At 42.5% G+C, this 21,793-nt stretch overlaps 1 protein-coding gene across 1 annotated transcript in view; it reads right to left on the bottom strand.

Annotated features, from left to right (window-relative positions):
- Positions 1-6,831: 6,831 nt before the first annotated feature.
- Positions 6,832-21,793, bottom strand: part of EBPL (EBP like) — a 45,002-nt gene continuing 30,040 nt past the window's right edge. The window contains exons 2-4 of the mRNA XM_023731534.1: positions 12,952-13,021; positions 8,337-8,475; positions 6,832-7,364 (exon numbers count right to left, since the gene is read on the bottom strand). Coding sequence (XP_023587302.1) covers positions 7,124-7,364; positions 8,337-8,475; positions 12,952-13,021 — 450 coding nt within the window. The 3' untranslated portion in view covers positions 6,832-7,123. The remainder of the gene's footprint in view (positions 7,365-8,336; positions 8,476-12,951; positions 13,022-21,793) is intronic.

The following is a 21,793-nucleotide window of genomic DNA, read 5'->3' as shown; positions in this document are numbered from 1 at the left end:
ATGTGTCAAATGCTCCGTTTGAGATTTTAAGTGAACTGGGTCCTACCTCACTAAAAAGCTGTGATGCCTTGGACATGTGATTAACCCCTCTGTGCCTCAGTATCCTTTCCAAGGCCCCTATAAACAGTATAACCAAAATACAAACCAGTTGCCACTGAGTCCACTCTGACTCATGGCAGTTCCATGTAGAAATGTGCTCCATAGAGTTTTCAATGGTTAATTTTTCAGAAGTAGATAGCCAGGCTTGTCTTCTGAGGTGCCTCTGGGTAGACTTGAACCCCCAAGCGTTTGGTAGCAGCTGAGTGCATTAACTGTCTGCACCACCCAGGGACTCCTTAAGCAATTTAAGAGTTTAGAATTCCAAGTGTGGCCTTGCCAGTCTCCTGTGCAGTTGGGAAGGTGATGCACGAAAAAAACAAAACAAGGCAACACAGGACCACTTCATTGACACAGACAAGGGCTGTGAGAATTCAGAGGCCTTCCCTTGTGATCTCCCACGGGAGTGCGGAAAGGCTTCCAGAAGAGAGGGGTTAAACATATAGGACACAATACTGAAGCAAGCTCAACACACTTAATCCCTCCCTTTAAGAGTTGGGAGGTGGCCAATCAAATATTTTAAGATGCCGACTTGATCTGTATCAACATAAGCATCTAAGGAAACTGGTTTCTAAAAACAAATGATAATGCTACTTATCAACCTCTGTAAGTGCATGGATGTCTCAAGCACAGGGCCGTTTTCTTCAATACCGTCCACAGTCTATTCTGTGTGTGCATGCAGAACTGCTTCTGTGTGAGAAGTTCAGGGCAGTTGGGGGATGCAGCAAGGAGAAGGAACAAGGGGTGTTAAGGTCTTTCCTCAGGAGTCTCTTCTAAATGTTACTACATGCAAAGAAAAAAGTTTGAAAAGCAGAAACTCAGTTTGTAATAGTGGTTCTCTCTGGTGATACTGTGGGTAATTTTTCTTTCTGATTACCTGAATTTTCTATTTTTCCAGCAATGAACATGTATTAATTCTGTAATAAAAATTTTTTAATACAAATGCATTTAGGATGGGTAATGCATCAAACCATTATCAGATACTAACATCTTCATGAATGGATCTGACTTATTTCTTACAGTAAAGTATCGGTGGGAGTTGGACTTTGTAAAGTCTCCAGCCTGTGGGAGTGTCAAGGCAGAGCTTGAGGCAGTGCAAAAGGGAAAAGAATGTATGGAGCATCTAGAATTCTCGCCTTCCAGAAGGGAGACCTGGGTTTTATTTCCGGCCAACGCATCTCATGCTCAGCCACCATCCCTCTGTCAAAGGAGGCTTGCATGTTGCTATGATGCTGAACAGGTTTCAGCAGAGCTTCCAGACTAAGGCAGACTAGGAAGAAAGGCCTGGCCATCTACCTCTGAAATTCACCCAGTGAAAACCCTGTACCTCACAACAGTCTGCTCCCCAACTGATAAGGGGATGGCACAGGACCAGGCAGCATTTCCTTTCATTGTGCATGGGGTTGCCGTGAGTCAGGTGCCAACCTGACGGCAGCTAACAACGACAGAGTCTCTAGAAGGGAAGTGGGTGGGGGAGGCCTGCCAGATGCTGCCTATTACGTTGTGGGCATTTAATTAAAATTAAGGATCGCAACAGTCAAGCTTTTTCACAAAAGCCTTTGCCCAATTATTCTCTTTATACATGATTTATCTTTAGACCCAAACGCCAGCTTTCATAACAAACAAAAAAAGGGCTCATGGATTTTAATAGTGATTTTAGACTAAAGAAAAACAAAGGATTCCTTTCCAAACTTTTTGCATTTTTGTTTCCCTCAAGTCTTCCTTTGACAAAGTTTCTGTATTTACAGTTTAATATTGCAACCTGGAGACTTTTCTGGGAGCCCCAGTACTAACACTTCAGGAGCTACAGGGCCGTCATAGTTAAACACAAGCAATCGTCAGCATTTGGACTCTGATTTTAGATGGGATTGTGTTGACATTTTCCTCAACGCTATCTGGAAAGGAAGCGTTTGTAAAGGCAATTTATAATAATGGGGAGAGATGGACTGTTTTCAGGAATCCATTTACCTATAATATAAGCAATTGATAATCAATTGCAAATCACCTTGTTTAATCATTAAAGCATCTTCTGAAGCCCAGCTTCTGGCAACAGATGAGGAGGGGCACAGGGGCCCTAGAGTAAATTATTCTTAAGGTTCCAAGCAAAATTCAGACTTTAAAATAAATTCAAACTGGACATTACTTCCAGATAGTTGGAGATACTGAGAGGCTTGAAAACCACCATCATTTGCCAACAAGTCCATTCTAACTCACGGCAACCCCATGTGTGTCTGAGTAGAACTGTGCTCCATAGGGTTTTCAATGGCTGATTTTTTGGAAGGAGATCTCTAGGTCTTTCCTCTGAGGCACCTCCGGGTGGACTTGAACCTCCAACCTTTTGGTTAGCAGCCGAGTGCGTTAACTGTTTGCACCACCCAGGACTGAGAGGCTTGACGGGGGAACAACACTTAATGCAGTGACTTATTTAATCGAATGTAAGATGCCAATCATATGACCCATCGTATTGTCTGAAAGAAGAAATGCTGACAATTAAAATATGACACATGAACCGTAAAATGCATCCCAATTTTTAAAAAGTGAAAAAACGTATCTTAGAATCAATGAAATACAGTATTAAATATCTCACTTTGCTGCCACCTCCCTGTAACGGGAAGACGGGCTTCAGTTCACAGCGACATTTTAGGCTCCTTAACTTTCCTAAGTGGATACCAATACTTCTTCTGACTCAGTTAACTGGTGAAAGACTCAGATCTGTCCTCATTTGGCAGCAGAGTGTATCTGTACTCCAAGTTCCTGTCGGTCTGTAACCTCCATTTCTTTCCCATTCAATACATAGCAAGAATTCGGCTGACAGAAAACACATTTTCAGGAATGCCCACAGGATATGCAGCCCGTCCAGTTTTTTCTGCTCTCAGTTTACCGGATGAACCACGTCAGCTGAGTGCCAAGTACAGGACACATGCCGTGTAGTCCCCTCGAGGAAAGGCTTCGCAAGCTTTCCCTCTGGCAGACCGCCTTCGGCCAACCCAGAACTTTAAGAGATGCCCGAGTTGTACTGACTCTGAGTCTTTGCCATGGATACAGACTCCTTTTGACTAGGACCCATCCTAGACTGTTTTCAGGTCTTCCTACTAGCATTTTTTTTTTTAAAATAAACTTTTAAAATTGGAGCTTAACATTGTATTTGTTTCCAAGACTGCTGTAAAAAATACCACAAACTGGATGGCTTACAACAACAGAAATTTATTGTCTCACAGTTCTGGAGGCTAGAAGTCTGAAATCAAGAGGTCAGCAGGGCCATGCTTTCTCTGAAGGCTCTAGAGCCTTCCTTGTCTCTTCCAGCTTCTGGTGGTTCCTGGCAATCCTTGGCATTCCTTGGCTTATAGAGCCATCAGTCCAATCTCTGCCTCCATCTCCACATGACACTCTTCCTTTTTTGTGTGTCTCTGTGTCTCTTTTCCTCTTCTATAGGACACCACTCAGACTGGATTAGGACCCACCCTACCCCAGTATGGCCTCACGTTAATAACATCGTAAAGACTCTATTTCCAACACAGTCATAGTCACAGTTACCAGGAATTAACACTTCACTATATTCTCTCTTCAGGGAGATAGCTCAACCCAGAACAAACATATACACAGAGAAGTTCACAACTCATAAGTGTACAGTTGAATGAATTATCATAAATTATAACTACCACCCAAATAAGAAAAATAGAACATTACTGGCATCTCAGAAGCCTCCTTCTGATCTCTCCTTGTCCCTACACCCACCCTCTTCCCCAAAGGCAACCTCTACCCTGATTTCTAACACCATAGATTATTTTTGTCTGTTTTTGAATTTTATATAAATGGAATCATATAGTAGGTATTCTTTTGGTCTGGCTTCTTTCATTTATTATTATGTCTGTGAAATTCATCCATGTTGTTATGAGTAGCAGTAGTTTGTTCATTTTCATTGCTGTATACCAGAAAAACCAAACCCATTGCCGTCAAGTCAGTTCCAATTCCTGGCAACTCCATGTGGATCAGAGTAAACTGCACTCCATAGGGTTTTCAATGGCTGTAATCTTATGGAAGTAGATTACCAGACCTTTCTTCTGCAGTGCCGCTGTTAGGATTTGAACTGCCAACCTTTTTGTTAGTAGCCAAGCACAAACTGTTTGTGCCACCCAAAGTAGTCCAAAAACGTGTACACCACAATTTACTGACTTAGGTTGTTTCCAGTTCTTGGTTATTATGAATAATGCTGCCATTACAGTGTACTTACTAGGTATTTCTATGAGTTAAACACCTAGGAGTTAAATTACTGGTTTATAAGGTATGTACATGTTCAGTTTTAATAATTATTTCAAAAGTTTTCCACTTTATACTTCCATCACTAGTGTATAAGAGTTCCAGTTGCTCCACATCTTCACCAACCCTCGGAAGGGTCAGTATTTTTATTTTTAGCCATTCTGGTAGTTGTAATATCTTATTGTGGCTTTAGTTAGCATTTCTCTGATAATGGCCATTTGTATATTTTGTGAAGTGTTTATTCAAATATGTTGTCAACTTTTCTATTAGATTGCCTGTCTTTTTCTAATTGATTTACAGAAATTCTTTATTTGGGATGAGTCTTGACAGTTATATGTCCTGAAAATATCTTCTAATCTGTGGCTTCCCTTTCCACTCTCTTAACAGTGGCTTTTGATGAAGGGAAGTACTTACTTTTAATGTAGTCAAACTTATTATTAATCTTGTCCTTCACAGTTGGTGCTTTTTGTGTCCTGCTGAAGAAATGTATTCTCCTATGGTTTCTTCTTGAAGTTTTACTGTTTGGTTTTTGCTGTTTAGATCACAATCCAGCTGGAATCTATTACTGTATGTGATGTAATAAGGGTCAAGATTCATTTTTTTCCACATGGATATGCAATTGGTCTGGCCCCATTCATTGAAAAGACCACCCCTGATTGTTCTGTAATGGCACCCTTGTCATAAACCCAGTGCCAGATATACATATATCTGTGAGTTTATAGTCAAAGGCAAGTGTCATGTATTTGAATTGTATCCCCCAAAAATACCTGTCAACTTGGCTGGGTCATGATTCCCAGTATTGTATGATTGTGTACCATTTTGTAATCTGATGTGATTTCCTTATGTGTTGTAAACTCTATAACTATGATGTAATAAAATGGATTAGCGGCAGTTATACTGATGAGGTCTATAAGATTAGATAGTGTCTTAAGCCAATCTCTTTTGAGATATAAAAGAGATAAGCAAGCAGAGACACATGGGAACCTCATACCACCAAGAAAGCAGCACCAGGAGCAGAGCACATCCTTTGGACCTGAGGCTCCTGCGCAGAGAAGCTCCCAGACCAAGGGAAGATTGATGACATGGACCTTTCTCCAGAACCGACAGAGAAAGCATTCCCTTGGAGCTGATGCTGTGAATTTGGACTTGTAGTCTACAGGTCTTGAGAGAATAAACTTCTCTTTGTTAAAGCCATCCACTTGTGGTATTTCTGTTACAGCAGCACGAGATGACTAAGACAGCAAGTGTCATGGATTGAACTGTGTCCCACAAAAATGTGTGTCAACTTGACTAGTCCAGGATTCCCAGTATGGTGTGATTGTCCACCATTTCATCATCTGATATGATTTTCCGATGTGTTGTAGATCCTACCTCTATGATGTTAACGAGGCAGGATTAGAGGCAGTTATGTTAATGAGGCAGAACTCAATCTACAAGATTAGGTTGTATCTTGAGTCAATCTCTTTTCAGACATAAAAGAGAGAAGTGAGCAAACAGACGGGGGACCTCATGCCACCAAGAAAGTAGTGCCAGGAGCAGAGCATGTCCTTTGGACTCGGGGTCCCTGCGCTGAGAAGCTCCTAGAAGCAGGAGAAGATCAATGACAAGGACCTTCCTCCAGAGCCGACAGAGAGAAAGCCTTCCCCTGGAGTTGGCACCCTGAATTCGGACTTCTAGCTTTCTAGACTGTGAGACAGTAACCTTCAGTTTGTTAAAGCCATCCACTTGTGGCAGCACTAGACAACTAGATAACTAAGACAGCAAGTATTGAACAAGTTAATGTGAGTACCTCCTCCCCAACCCCCATCCCGGTTCCCACTGCTGTCTAGTCGATTCAGACTCATAGTTACCCTATGGACAGAGTAGAACTGCCCTATAGGGTTTCCAAGGAGTGGTTGGTGGATTTGAACTGCTGACCTTCTGTTAGCAGCCAAGCTCTTAACCACTGCGCCACCAGGGCTTCTCAACCGCCACAGAGCTGCTATAATCATGTCCCCAAACTAGTGTTTTATGAAACACAGTTTGGTCATGGTTCCCTCTTGGTACTGAAGGTAGTGCCAAATTTGTGCTTCAAACACAAACGGTGTACATTTTACATATTAACTTTACCTTTATCTTATTATTTCTCACCCTTATTTTCCCTGTGTTCCTACTTCCTGATTTACTTTTTTATCATATGTGCTGTGTATTCCTGTAAGGTTTCTCAACTCCTCCTCCTTGGAAAAGGACAGCTATAAATCAATCATCCGCTGTATGAAACTGAAATGTTTACCCATGAGGATTAGCTTACTCACAAGTTCCTACTATTATCATTTTTGCTGCGTTCACAAAGATGAAAAAGTACAAATGTAAAACACAATCATTTATTTTACTTCTGATCTCATTTTGGAAACCAAAAGTCTAGTGAGAAGATTAAAAGATGAAGCAACAACATGTTGTTTGGAATAAAAGATTAAAATAACAGTCTCTAGAGTATTGTAGAATAAATTGGCTTTATTAATATAGAACAATTAATGACAGCCATAAACATGCACAATTAAATGTGTTGTTATTATTACAAATTAAAATGGATGACTTCCCCCCTAGATTCTGATTTAATTGGAAAAAAAAATGTAAAATCTTGCCACCTTACAATCAATTTGAAATAGGTTGTTCAGGAACAATATAAAAAGAAAGTACAAACTGGAATGTACTACATTTTGGCCAAACAAAAAGGCTAGATTCATTCTGGCTCACAAAGCAAGGTAATAGTGTTTATGGTTTTGAAAATTCACCGAAACTTTTTCCCTGAACGGGTTTCCTTGTGATGCATTTTCTTGAGTTCTATCCATGACTGACAAAGTAACAGTCCTGGCACCAGAACCCACACACCATTAAAAAATACCAGATATACCCAAAAGTAGAGCCAATTGCTGGTGTTGAGGCTGGGACTTCCCATAAACCATTCTGGGGAGAAGGTCATCCACCCGCCATATAGCTCACACACGCACAGGGTAATCTGTATGAAATGCCTGTTAGGGAGAAAGAAACAAGAGATGAGACAGCCGGCCCGGCATGGCTTTGCACCCTGAATCATGACATCTTTTCTTTAATGGCAGCATCAACACCATCTCACTACAGAAAACCTCTCTGAAGTTGGACCTCGGGGCTCCTGGTGGTGCTCCCACTGGGGTAGGTCAATTTAACCCATGAAGACCCGTGGTTTCCTTGGAGAAGCAACACTGCCCTTTCTAGAGCATTTACTTTGTGCTAAGTGGAACAGAAGTTTTCTAGAGCTATTTTTTAGGAAAAAAGGTTGGAAATACTGCTCTTTTATTCTCTAAAATCCACCACCAGTTGCCATCAAGCTGACTCTGACTCATGGTGACCCCAAATGCATCAGGGTAGAATCACAGCCCATAGGGTTTTCAATGGCTTATTTTTGGGATGTAGATTGCCAGGCCTTTCTTCCAAGGCATCTGTGGGTGGACTTGAACCTCCAACCTTTGGTTAGCAGCCAAGTACATTAAATGTTTGCACCACCCAGGGACTCCTTGCTGCCAAATTATCCAGCACTGTTATTACTAAAGAAGCCCTGGTGGCACAGTGGTTAAAACATCCGGCTACTTACCGAAAGGTCGGTGGTTTGAACCCAACAGCCGCTCCGTGGGAGAAAGATGTAGCAGTCTGCTTCCATAAAGGTTACGGCCTTGGAAACCCTATGGGGAAGTTCTACCCTGTCCTATAGGGTTGCTGTCAGTTGGAATCAATTCAACGGCAATGGGTGGGGTTATTACTAAAATCCCGTTCCTCGTATTTTTTTAGATTTTGATCAGTTAAAATTATCCTGGTGGTGCCATGACCCTTACTAATATCAAATAATTCTCATTTTCTACTCTACTTTTTATCTAACAAATAAATGTAGTCACAACCTACTCCAAATGTCACTTAGTGTCAGGGCAGTAGTTGTTTCTCCCTTTGACATGACAGGAGATGGGCATTACCGATAATATTTCTCCTTGACTATGGCATAAACGAGGAACAACGCCAGAGACCCATCCAGGAAAACTGTCAGAAGTTCCACAGCCACAAGGTTCGGGTCAAAATAAAGCCATCTTGCATCAGCTTTGCCATATTCTTTCCCTAAAAACAAAATACATTTTCTTACTCACCCGCCAATCATTTCTATGACAGTCAGTGGAAATGGCCTTTTTCCCCCTAAGGAGATGGAAAGAGCTGCCACTGTCTACATTCCTCACGATGCCTTTGCGGAAGGTGAGAAAAACCCGGAGACTAAATGCATTTACCACCTGACACAAGCAGTAACAGCATCACGTTATACTTGTTAAATAGTGTACAGTTTCCAAAGTGCTTTCACATATGTATCCTCTTCACACCTTCCCTTTTATGATAACTAGTGGGATTCTAAGCTAATGCAACACAGTCCGATTTTGCAAAGACAATCTTTCATAATTTTCCCAGTAAATACGTTGTAAGTCCTTACTTCAAAATTTCAATATAATGTCTATAAACACAATTTAGATGTGGAAAAATTGTTATTAAGGAAATATTTATAAGAAACACATGTGTCTTGATAACTGAAGAGAAGCTGAGTGCGGAGGAGGCAGCGGGAGATGAGGGAGATGATACGGCCTGGACTGTAGGGTGAATCTAAGTGGACAAAGGGGTGGTGTTTCAGGCTGCTGTGGGGACAGGGGATTCACTAACAATAGCCACCACACAAAACTCAGTTGTGCTGACGCAGAGCAAACACACCCTATGTTATGACTCTTTATCAGACTGGTTTCTTCTAGAAAGCTCCATGAGGTCAGAAAGTCTTTTTAGAACTTGACTGAGGGCCATTCACTAGTTAGGCTGTTCTTCTCCCTTCTTTCTTTCTTTTTTCTCAAATGATTAGAGAAAGAAACCAAAGTCCCATCTCTTCTCTCCCTTTAAAACTGGTTCGCACATGATCTGGAAAAGGTATGAGTGGTCAGAAATTAGCTGTGTTATCTTGTTGGTCTGAGCAGCACAAAGCTCCAGTCTCAGAATGGCCAGAGGAGGGATCCCTTGGGGTCATGGGCAAAGTTTCTAAAGAAAAGTTTGCCCTGAGAGAAAGAACAGCCAATAAACAGGACAGCCATTTACTGAGCTAGCACACAAGACACACTGAGAGGAGAGTCTGAGAAGGGCCGGAAACAAACAGCAGGCCCGGCACCGCCGTACGGCCGGTCCTCACCCAACTGTCCACAGTGCTCTCACGTAACCACACTAACTAGAAAACATGTAATATTGAAAATAAATGTTCGTTTCCCCTAACTATAAACACACATATGATAGGTGAAATATACCAGCTAGTGCATCCAATATCTAAGAAAATACCACCTGGTAAAATGTCAATGATTTAGGAATAAAGGAATTATTAGGTATTTAGACATTAAAATACATACATGTATAACTCCATTCATTCATTGTTTAATTCAACAAATCTTTTTTGGGCATCACAAGGCTCTGTGCTAGGCCTGGAGACTGCAGCGCTGACTAGGACACAGAGTCGGCCGCAAGTGGCCCACAGCCTATGAGCTCTAACCGTGGCATAAATGCTGTGATGATGGTCACAGAGCACGGGGCGTGGAGGCAGTAGTACTTAAACTAGACTAGGGGGATCAGAAGGAGCCTTGGCGGCACAGTGGTTAAGTGCTTGGCTGCTAACCAAAAGGTTGGCAGTTTGAACCTACCGGCTGCTCCACAAGAGAAAGAAGTAGCAGTCTGCTTCCATAAAGATTACAGCCTAAGAAACCCTATGGGGCAGTTCTACTCTGTCCTGTAGGGCTGTTATGAATTAGAACTGTCTTGATGGCAACAGGTTTGGTTTTTGGTTTAGGTACATCAGGGAAGACTTCCTGGAAGAGGCGACTCTGAAACTCAGAGGAGCATGTGCAAAGGCCTAGAGCTAAGAGAGCATGGTGTGTCTGAAATGGCAGGCAATTCATCAAAGCTATAGAAGCCAGTGGGGGGGGGGGCATGGTGATCCACTGATTAACTTCTGACCATCTCCTTGTTAAACACCTAAAGAACTAAAGGGCAAGCAGAAGCACTGAAAAGCCTGATGACGAGGTTACTATCATTTCTTGGTGACTGATGAGCAGGCTTAGGCAGAGGTTTAGAGGGAACAGATGGAAAGTAAGGGCTCTGGCAGGCTTCCACTACACGAGCCACCCTTGTGCCATTTACTGTGGAGCACGGAGATCGTTGTTGCTCTTGTGGTGTGCTGGCGAGTCAATTCCAACTCATAGTGACCCTATAGGGCACAGTAGAACTGCCCATAGGGTTTCCTAGGCTGTAATATTTACGGGAACAGGTCACCAGGTCTTTTCTCCCATGGAGCAGCTGAGTGCTTAACCACTGCACCACCACGGCTTCTTGCATGGAGACTGGTGATAAAGGTCTGCCTGACTGAGTCGGAATCGACTTGACAGCAACGGGTTTGGTTTTTTTTTAATGTTCACAGCAAGGTCCCTTTGGTGGGGCAAACGGGCTGCGCTCATCTACCAACTGAAAGGATGGTGGTTCAAACCACCCAGCAGTGCTGCAAAAGAAAGGCCTGGCGATCTGCTTCCATAAAGATTACAGCCAAGAAAACCCTATGCAGCAGCTCTGCTCTGTAACACATGGGGCCGCCATGAGTCGGATTCGACTCCACAGCAATAGGTTTTGAGTTTTTGGAATGTTCACAGCCTGGCTCTGCGTCCTGGAGAATCAAAGGCGGTCCATAGAGCAATATCTGGGGGGCCTGCCCCAGACCTGAATCAGAATGTGCATTTTAAGAAGCTCCCGGGTGATTCATGTACTTTAAAGACTGAGAAGCACCACTTTACATTATCTATCAGATTTTCACTTTCAGGAAGATAAAGGACACCTCCATTAAATGAGTTTTCGCTTCTTTAAGGTGAAAATGTAAATGAGAAGGTGATTTATAAAGACCACAAGAGACATTCTCATTTGGTGGGACTGAGCCAAACCTGGGCTCTTCACTGTCTCATGCTAGGCAGGGGTCAGGGCAGGAGGCTTCAGCACAGCCTCGGACAAAGGGGATGGGGCAGGAAACTCACTAGGGAGGACCCGACTGAGGCTGGGTCCTTCGGCCTTGGGGGCTCGCCAGCAACTGGCACACAAAGATGAACTTGACCTGCTCACCAAAAAGTTGCACAGCTGCATTTAGCTCATCCTCCGAAACCCAAGTGGCCTGACTCCAGCCTCAAGGGCTCGGACTCCCTGAGTGGCTACTGACGGGGGCTCGGGAGGCATCAAAGATGACACACGTTTTGTTTTTAGAAGCACTGACTGCAGCTGACTCAATTCTCTAGAAGATTTTCCCTAACACTAGTGGAGTCTCTTGGTGACAACGGTTAACGCGCTCAGCTGCTAACAGAAAGGTTGGAAGTTTGAGTCTACCCAAAGGCACCTTGGTAGAAAGTCCTAGTGTTCTACTTCTGAAAAAAGTGGCCACTGAAAACCCTACGGAGCACAGTTCTACTCTGACACACGTGGGGTTGCCATGAGTTAGTCAACAGACAGCCACTGGTAACTGGTGGTGGTCAAGAGGCATCCCCACACTGAGCCTGGCTGGAGAGAGGATCTCAGGATTATGAAAGAAACGAGATAAACAAGGGAGACTTTCAGGTACAAGATATAAAACAAGCTCTCCTGAGCAAGACCATTTTATAAAAGTGGCAAAAGACCCTGCTGCAGGGCTCATTTATTTGCCAGCATCGACACAGTATGTGGTGGGTAGTTAATACTAACTGGCTGAATGTGGACTGATTTAAAGTGAGCATGAAGAAGATGGAGGAAATTTTGTAAGCCAATTTGTATCTCTGTAGAGCAGGAAGATTTTGGAAATTATCTACAGATTACAGATATATACTTACAATTTTTTAATAAGTTGATATTAAAAGCATGAAAAATACTCAGTTTAAATACTACAAGCCCTTCAAACTGCACTCACTACAGACAGATTATATATATATATATACATATATAACAGGCTTACTGAGATATAATTCCGATACTATACACTTCCCCCACTTAGTGTACAATTCAACGGTTGTTAGTATATTCACAGAGTTGCGGAATCATCACCACAATCTAATTTTAGAATATTTTCATCACTCCTAAAAGAAATCTATACCCATTAGCAGTCACTTCCCATTTTCCCCAACCCCCCAGGCCTACCAGTACCGTTGCCATCCAGTCGATTCTGACTCATGGCGACCCCGTGTGTAAGGATAGAACTGTGTTCCATAGGGTTTCTAATGGCTGATTTTTCAGAAGTGGATCACCAGGTCTTTCTTCCAAGGCAATGCAGGGTAGACTCGAACTTCCAACCTTTTGGTTAGCAGCCAAGTGCCTTAACCTGTTAACTGTTTGCACCCCAAGGACTCCTCCCCCAGTCCTAGACAACTGCTACTTTCTGTTCTAAAGATGTGTCTATTCTAGACATTCTAGACATATAAATGGAATCATACAGAATGTGGTACAGACACACATTTAACTGACGGCGACACTTGCAATTCATCTCCTCAAACATTTCAAGTGCAAACATTTTTAATTACTTACACAATGAAGCAAGCAAGCCATCCGAATCTGCCACGTTTCCTACAACTGCCAAGTAGACAAAAGCGCCTTCCTAGAAAGAACACAAAAACACACCCTAATTTTGCGTCACCACCACAGAACGGTGGCACAGGAACAGTGAGTTCTATGGGCACCATTCCCTGCGCCCACACCCCGGTCAGGGCTCTCAAAGCAAAGCACCCCACACAACCCCATGGGGTGTGACCCACAGGAGAACTATATAGCTGGACCTTGGAAATAGATATGTTCGTATAACCAACTGCCAAGTCAAGTTGACTCTGACTCATGGTGACCCCATGTATGCCAGAGTAAAACTGTGCTTCATAGGATTTTCTTTTTATTTTTTTAAAATAATTTATTTTAGTTTTGTTGTAGTTGAGAATATATACAGCAGAACATACACCAATTCAACAATTTCTACATGCACAGTTCAATGATACTGACTACATTCTTCAAGTTGTGCAATTATTCTCACCCTCTTTTTCCAAGTTGTTCCTCCCCCATTAACATAAACTCACTGTGCCCTAAGCTTCCTATCTAATTGTTCCAGTTGCTATTGTCAATTTGATCCCATAGAGACAGATCGTAAAAGAGCACAATGCTCAAGGCAGACATTCTTTACCAGTTAGTTAAACTACTGTGTGTTGGTTTTAATAATATATCAGTGTTTTTGGTGAAAGTTTACACAGCCAGTTAGGTTTCCCTTTGACACTTTCCATACAAATTGGTCAATGACATTAGTTACATTTTTCACATTGTGTCAACGTTCTCATTAGTGTGTTCTAGTTATTCCCTTTCCAGTACTCTGGTTTCCTTGACCCCTTATCTTCTCAACTTTGCTTTGGATTAAAGGTTGATCTACTGGACTCATAAACCAGAAAAATCAAACTCATTGCTGTCGAGTCAATTCCGACTCACAGCAACCCTATAGGACAGAGTAGAACTGCCCCATAGGGTTTCCAAGGAGCGGCTGGTGGATTTGAACCAGAAACCTTTGGGTCAGAAGCCGAGCTCTTAACCATTGAGCAACCAGGGCTCCATTGCACTTGTACAGAGCTTTTTTTAGTAGAGCACTAATCTAACAGGTAATATACTTCATTCTGTGTGTCACTTTGCTTTTCTGTTAAAAGGTGATCTCAAGGGATAGTTTTGGTTCAAGGTTTAATGAGTCTCTCAGGGCAACAGTCTCAGGGAGTCCTCTGGTCTCGGGTGGTCCAGTTAGTCTGGCCATTTTTAAGAATTTGAGTTTTGTTCTTCATTTTTCTCCCATTCAAACCAGGATCATCTATTGTGCACCCAGTCAGATTGGTCAGTAGTGGTAGCCAGGCACCATCTAGTTCTTCTGGTTTCATGGCAAAGGAGGCAGTAGTTCACGGAGGCAGTTAGCCACGCATTCCATTTCCTCCTCCTATTCCTGACTCTCCTACTTCCTCTGTTGCTCCAGGCAAATAGAGAGCAATTGTCCTGTCTTGGATGGCTGCTTGCAAGCTTTTAATACCCCAGGCAATACGCAACAAAGTAGGAGGTAGAACAGAAGCACTAAACACGTTATTAGGCCAATTAACTGGGATGTACCATGAAACCATGATGCTAAACCTCCAAATCAAGGAACTAAATCTCATGAGGTATTTGGTTGTACATAAGCAGCCTCAGCAGCTACTTTTTTTTTTGGTCATTGTTGTAAATATATTTACCACATTTTTGCCAATTCAGCTTTTTACAGACGTAAAACCTATTGATAGTACTTAATCAGCTGTGCAACTCTACCCTTAATCAATGCAATACTTCCATCACCAAAAACCGACAGTACTCCATAAGCAAGAAAACTCCCTTTCCCCCTCCCCTCCACCCCTGGCAACCACTAATAAACTTTGTTCTCCAAACATTTGCCTGTTCTTGTCTTTTTCTATAAGTGAGGACATACAGTATTTGTCCATTTGTGATCAACTTATTTCACTCAGCATATCTTCAAGCTCCACCCATACTGTAGCATATATCAAAACCTCATTTCTCTTACTGGCTGAGTAGTATTCCACTGTATGTATATACCATATTTTGTTTATTTGTTCACCCCTTGATGGGAATTCAGTTTGTTTCCACATTTTGCCTATTGTGAATAGTGCTGCAATGAATATTGGTATACAAATATCTGTTTGAGTCTCTGCTTTCATGTCTTTTGGATATATACCTAGCAGTGGAATTGCTGAGTCATACGGTAGTTCCATTTTTAGTTTTTTTAGGAACCACCACACTGTTTTCCACAACAGCTGTACCATTTTGCATTCCCAACAGCAATGGATAATGGTTCCAGTTTCCCCACATCCATGCTAACTTTTTTTTTATGTTTTACTTTTATCTTAGCCATCTTATTGTTGTTGTTTGGTGCCTTTGAGTCGGTTCCAACTCATAGCAACCCTATGTATAACAAAACGAAGTACTGCCCAGTCTTGTGCCATCCTCACAATCATTGGTATGTTACAACCCAGCACTGCAGCCACTGTGTAAATCCATCTCCTTGATGGTCATTCTCTTTTTCGCTGATCCTCTACTTAACCAAGCATGATGTCTATTATGGGTTGAACTGTGTCTTCCAAAAATATGTGTCAACTTGGCTAGGCCATGATTCCCAATATTGTGTGATTGCCCACCATTTCGTCATCTGATGTGATTTTCCTCTGTGTTGTAAATCCTACTTCTATGTTAATGAGGCAGGATTATAGGCAGTCGTGTTAAAGAGGCAGAACTCAATCTACAAAATTAGGTTGTGTCTTAAGTCAATCTCTTTTGAGATATAAAAGAGAGAAACGAGCAGAGAGACAGGGGACCTCATACCACCAAGAAGAAGCACCAGGAGCATAATGCATCCTTTGGACCTGGGGTCCCTGTGTTGAGAAGCTCCTCAACCAAGGGAAGATTAATGACAAGGACCTTCCTCCAGAGGTGACAGAGAGAGAAAGCCTTCCTCTGGAGCTGATGACCTGAATTTGGACTTCTAGCCTACTAGACTGTGAGAAAGTAAACTTCTGTTTGTTGAAGCTATCCACGTGTGGTATTTCCGTTACAGCAGCACTAGATAACTGACAATGTCCCTCTCCAGGGACTGGTCCTTCCTGATAACACGTCCAAAGTATGAGAGACAAAGTGTGACTATTCTCGCTTCTAAGGAGCATTCTGACTGTATTTCTTCCAAGACAAATTTGTTCGTTCTTCGCCAACACCATAATTCAAATGCATCAATTCTTCTTCCGTCTTCCTTATTCATTGTCCAGCTTTCGCATGCGCATGAGGTGACTGAAAATACCCTGGCTTGGGTTAGTCCTTAAGGTAACATCTTTGCTTTCTAACACTTTAAAGAGGACTTCTGCAGCACATTTGCCCAATGCAATACGTCATTTGATTTCCTGACTGCTGCTTCCAGGGACATTGATTGTGGATCCAAGTAAAATGAAACAACAACTTCAATCTTTTCTCCGTTTATCATGATGTTGCTTATTGGTCCAGTTGTGAAGATTTTTTTTCTTTCCGTTGAGGCGTAATCCATACTGAAGGCTGTAGTCTTTCATCTTCATCAGTGTTTCAAGTCCTCTTTCCTTTTAGCAAGCAAGGTTGTGTCATCCGCATATCGCAGGCTGTTAATGAGTCTTCCTCCAATCCTGATGCCCCATTCTTCTTTATAGAGTCCAGCTTCTCAGATTATTTGCTCAGCATACAGACTGAATAAGTGTAGTGCACACACACCTTTCCTGTTTTAAAACTTAGCAGTAACCCCTTGTTATGTTTGAACAACTGCCTCTTGATCTATGTACAGGTTCCATATGAACACAATTAAGTGTTCTGGAATTCTCATTCTTCACAATGTTATCCATAATTTGTTATGATCCACACAGTCCAATGCCTTTGTGTAGTCAATAAAACACAGGTAAACATCTCTCTGGTATTCTCTGCTTTCAGCCAAGATCCGTCTAACATCAGCAGTGATATCCCTTGTTCCATGTCCTCTTCTCAATCTGGCTTTAATTTCTGGCAGTTCCCTGTCGATGTACTGCTGCAACCGTTTTTGAATTATCTTCAGCATAATTTTACTTGCATGTGATATTAATGATATTGTTCAATAATTTCCACATTCCGTTGGAATCACTTTTTTTTTGGATTCAGCACATACAGGAATCTCTTCCAGTTGGTTGGCCAGGTAGCTGTCTTCCAAATTTCCTGGCATAGGCGAGTGAGCATTTCCAGTGTTGCATCTGTTTGTAGAAATATTTCCATTGTAGAAATTCTGTCAGTACCTGGAGCCCTGTTTTTCACCAAAGCCTTCAGTGCAGCTTGGACTTCTTTCCTTCAGTACCATTGGTTCTTGATCATATGCTACTTCCTGAAATGGTTGAATGTCGACCAATTCTTTTTGGTACAGTGAGTCTCTGTATTCCTTCCATCTTCTTTTGATGCTTCCTGAGTCGTTCAATTTTTTGCCTATAGAATCCTTCAATATTGCAACTCAGGGCTTGAGTTTTTTTCTTCAGTTCTTAGCATGTTCTTCCTTTCTGGTTTTCTATCTTCAGGTCTTTGCACATTTCATTACAGTACTTTACTCTGTCTTCTCAAGCCGCCCCTTTGAAACCTTCTGTTCACCTTTTACTTCATCATTACTTCTGTTCACTTTAGCTACTCTACTTTGAAGAGCAAGTTTGAGAGTCTCTTCTACATCCATTTTGGTCTTTTTTTTTCTGTCTTTCTAATGACCTTTTGCTTTCTTAATGTATGATGTCCTTGATGTCATCCCAAACTCATCTGGTATTGTCATTAGTGTTCAATGCATCAAATCTATTCTTGAGATGGTCTCTAAATTCAGGGAGGATATACTCAAGGTCGGTCATACTTTGGCTCTTGTGGACTTGTTTTAATTATCTTCAGCTTCAATTTGAACTTGCATATGAGCAATTGATGGTCTGTTGCACAGTCAGTCCCTGGCCTTGTGCTGATTGATGATATTGAGCATCTCCATTGTTTCTTTCCACAGACTTGATTCCTGTGTATTCCATCCAGTGAGGTCCACGTGTATAGTTGCCATTTGTGTTGTTGAAAAAAGGTATTTCCAATGAATAAGCTATTGGTTTTGCAAAATTCTATCACACAATCTCTGGCGTCCCTTCTATCACCAAGGTCATCCTTGTGGGAGTGAAATTAGCCATCCTAGTGGGAGTGAAATTGTATCTCACTGTGGTTTTGATTTGCATCTCTCTGATGGCTAATGATGTTGAGCATCTTTTCATGTGTTTGGTGGCCATCTGAATGTTCCCTTTGGTGAAATGTCTATTCAAGTCCTTTGCCCATTTTATAATTGGGTTATTTGTCTTCTTGTTGTTAAGTTGTCAAAGTTTTATATATATTTTGATTATTAGATTCTTATTGGATATATGATTTCCAAAGATATTCTCCCAGTAGGTAGCTTATCTTTTCACTTTTTTGGTAAAGTCTTCTGATGAACAAAAGTTTTTAATTTTTATGAGGTCCCATTTATTTATTTTGTCTATTGCAGTTTGTACTTTTGTTATTATATTAGATAATCCATTGTTATAAGCTAGCCCTGATACCCTTGCCCCTGCACTTTCTGCTAAGAATTTTATGGTTTTAGTTTTCCCATTTAGGTCCTTAATCCATTTTGAATTTTTTTGTGTGTATAGTGTGTGGCATGGATCCTGTTTCATTTTCTGCATGTGGAAAGTCAATTTTCCCAATCTTCGATAATTACTGAAGAGACTCTTCTTACACCATTGAATTGGACTTAGCATCTTTGTGAAAAATCAGTTGACGATAGTGCATAGACACACTCTCAATTCTATTCCATTGGTCTATGTGTCTGTTGTTATACCAGTATCAGGTTGTTTTGATTACTGTAGCTTTATAATATGTTTTAAAACCAGGAAGTGTGAGTCTTCCTACTTTGTTCTTCTCTTTCAACATTGCTTTAGCTGTTCGAGTCCTCTTGACATTCCATACAAAGTTGGTGATTGGCTTTTCCATTTCTGTAAAGAAGGGTTTCAGAATTTTGATCAAGACTGCATTGATCTATAGATCGCTTTGGGTAGTACTGACATCTTAACAATATTATGTCTTCCAACCCACGAAGATGGAAGACCTTTCTATTTATTTAAGTCTTCTTTAATCTCTTTCAGCAGTGTTTTATAATTTTCGTTGTATAAGTCCTTCACATCCCTGCTTAAATTTATTCCTAGGTATGTTATTCTCTTGGATGCTATAGTAAATAGAATTGTTTCCCTAATTTCCCTTCTGATTTCTCATTGCTGGTGTATAGAAGCCAAAATGATTTTTGTTTGTCGACCCTGTATCTTGCAACTGTGCTAAATTTCTCTATTAACTCTAGAAGTTTTCTTGTGGATTCTTTTGAGATTTTCTATATATAGAATCATGTCATATGTGCATATGGTAATTTTACTTCTTCTTTTCCAAGATAAAATTCTATTCCAAAATAAAATTTTACTTCTCTTTCTTGTCTTATCGATCTAGCTAGGATATCTAATACAATATTGAACAGAATAGGTTAGAGGAGGCACCCTCGTCTTGTTCCTAATTTCAATGGGAAAGCTCTTAATCTTTTTTCATTTAGTATAATGCTGGCTATTGGCTTTTCATATATGTCCTGAATCATACTGAGAAACTTCTCTTCTATTCCAATATTGTTGAGGACTTTCATCAAGAAGGGGTATTGGGAGGGGCCGAGCCAACATGGCGCTAAAGACAGAAGCACCATGCCATCCTTCTGCAGCAAATACCCAAAAAACTAAGTAAAACAGGTACAAACATTAACCCTGGAACCCTAAGTGCCAAATGAACGAATAAAGAAATTGATCAAGCACCAAATGGAATAAGAAACTAACAGAGAACAGAGAACGAGGCGAGCCACAGAGTGGAGGTCCCTTATCAGCTAACGCGGCACAGATTCATCATCTTGGACTACAGCCACCAAGAACTGCAGACAGGGAGTACAGGAAGGCAACTTCCCTGAGTTCCCAACAGGAGACAGAGCAGCTGGTAACCAGGGATAGATGCTCTCCCATCCTCCATCCTTCTTCCCTCTACGTGGCCTCTTGCTGCTTTCCCATGGGCCACAGACACTCAGTCGGAGAGACACCAGCTCACTGCCACCTGGCTCCACTCTGCCTCCAATGGCCAGTTCTCTCAGGATCATTTAAAAAAAATTTTTGTTATTATTATTTTTCTTTTGCCTTCTTCTGTTTCTTCCCTCTCTCTCCCTCCCTTTCTTTCCTTTCTCCTGCCCAGCTAGCCCCATGTGCCGTCCCTGCCCCTTCTCGACAGGCTGTGCTGCACTGCTCGGCTAGAGGGCCACTGGCACAGCCTCCCTGGTTCTGTGCCACCCCCACCGGCTGGCTCCCTCAACGTCATTTTTTTTTCTGTTTCTTCTCTCTCTCTCTCCCGCCCTTCCTTTCCTTTCTCCTGCCCAGCGAGCGCCGTGGGCCATCCCTGCCCCTTCTCGAGAGGCTGTGCTGCACCACTCTGCTAGAGAGTCACCGGCATGGCCTCCCCAGGTCCATGCCACCTCCACTGGTTGGCTCCCTCAGCATCATTTTTTTTTTCTGTTTTTTTCTCTCTCTTTCCCTTCCTTCCTTTCACTTCTCCCACCCACCTAGCCCTGTGTGCTGTCCCTGCCTCTTTTTGATGGGCTGTGTGGGCTGTGCGGCACCACTTGGCTGGAGAGGCACTGACACATGGCCTCCCTGGGTCTGTGCCACCCCCACTGGCCGGCTCCTTCAGCACCATTTTTTTTTTGGGTTTTTTTGTTGGTTTCTTCTCTCCTTCTCCCTTCCTTCCTTTCCATTCTCCCACACACCTAGCCCTGTGTGCCATCCCAACCCCTTCTCAAAGGGCTGTGCTGCACTGCTCAGCTAGAGAGCCAACGGAACATGGCTTCCCTGGGTCTGCGCCACCCCCACCAGCTGGCTTCTCCAGTGCAATATTTTTGTTGTTATTCTTTCTTCTCTCTGTCTCCCTTCCTTCCTTTCCTCTGTCTACCACCCACCTAGCCCTGTGAGCCATCCACACCCCTTCTTGAAGGGCCATGTTGCACCACTCAGCTAGAGAGCCACTGGCACACAGCCTCCCCAGGTCTGTGCCGCTCCCATAGGCCAGCTCCCTCAGCACCATATTTTTTATTTTTCTTCATCTTTCTCCTTCTCCTTTTCCTTCTCCCTCCCACCTAGGCCTTGTGCTGCCTCCACCCTGCCTGAGGGGCTGTGCAGCATCACTGGCAAGAGAGACACCAGCTCACTGCCACCCCGATTCCGCCCCACCCCCAATGGCCAGCTCCCTCAGCACCATATTTTTGTTGTTCTTGTTGCTGTTGTTTTTGTTTTGGGGGGATATTTTTGTTTCTCTTTCCTTTCTTTCCTCCTGCCCACCTAGCCCCATGCGACACCCCACGTCCCTTCTTGACAGGCCAAGCTGCACCACTCGGTGAGAGAGCCACCAGCACACAGCTATTCCGGGTCTGCCCGCCTCACCTGCTGAATCCCACCGCACCATCATTTTCCTTTTTTTCCCCCCTTTTTTCTACTTCTGTTTATCTCTCTTCTTTCTCTCACCCACTTAGCTCTGCACATCACATCCTCTCCCTTCCCTCCTACCCATCTGCATCACACACCAAATGCCACACTCCTGAGTGGCACCAGTGTGGACACCTGGAACCGCCCCCCGCCCCCAGACTCTATCCTGCAGTGCCCAAGGAAGGACATTATATAATGATTAAAGGCAGAGCCCACCATAAGGACATAACCATAATAAATATCTA

Source organism: Trichechus manatus, unplaced genomic scaffold (assembly GCF_000243295.1).
Source record: "Trichechus manatus latirostris isolate Lorelei unplaced genomic scaffold, TriManLat1.0 scaffold00044, whole genome shotgun sequence".
Lineage (NCBI taxonomy): Eukaryota > Metazoa > Chordata > Mammalia > Sirenia > Trichechidae > Trichechus > Trichechus manatus.
The sequence above is the reverse complement of the archived record's forward strand: the minus strand, read 5'-3'. Positions and strand labels throughout refer to the sequence as shown.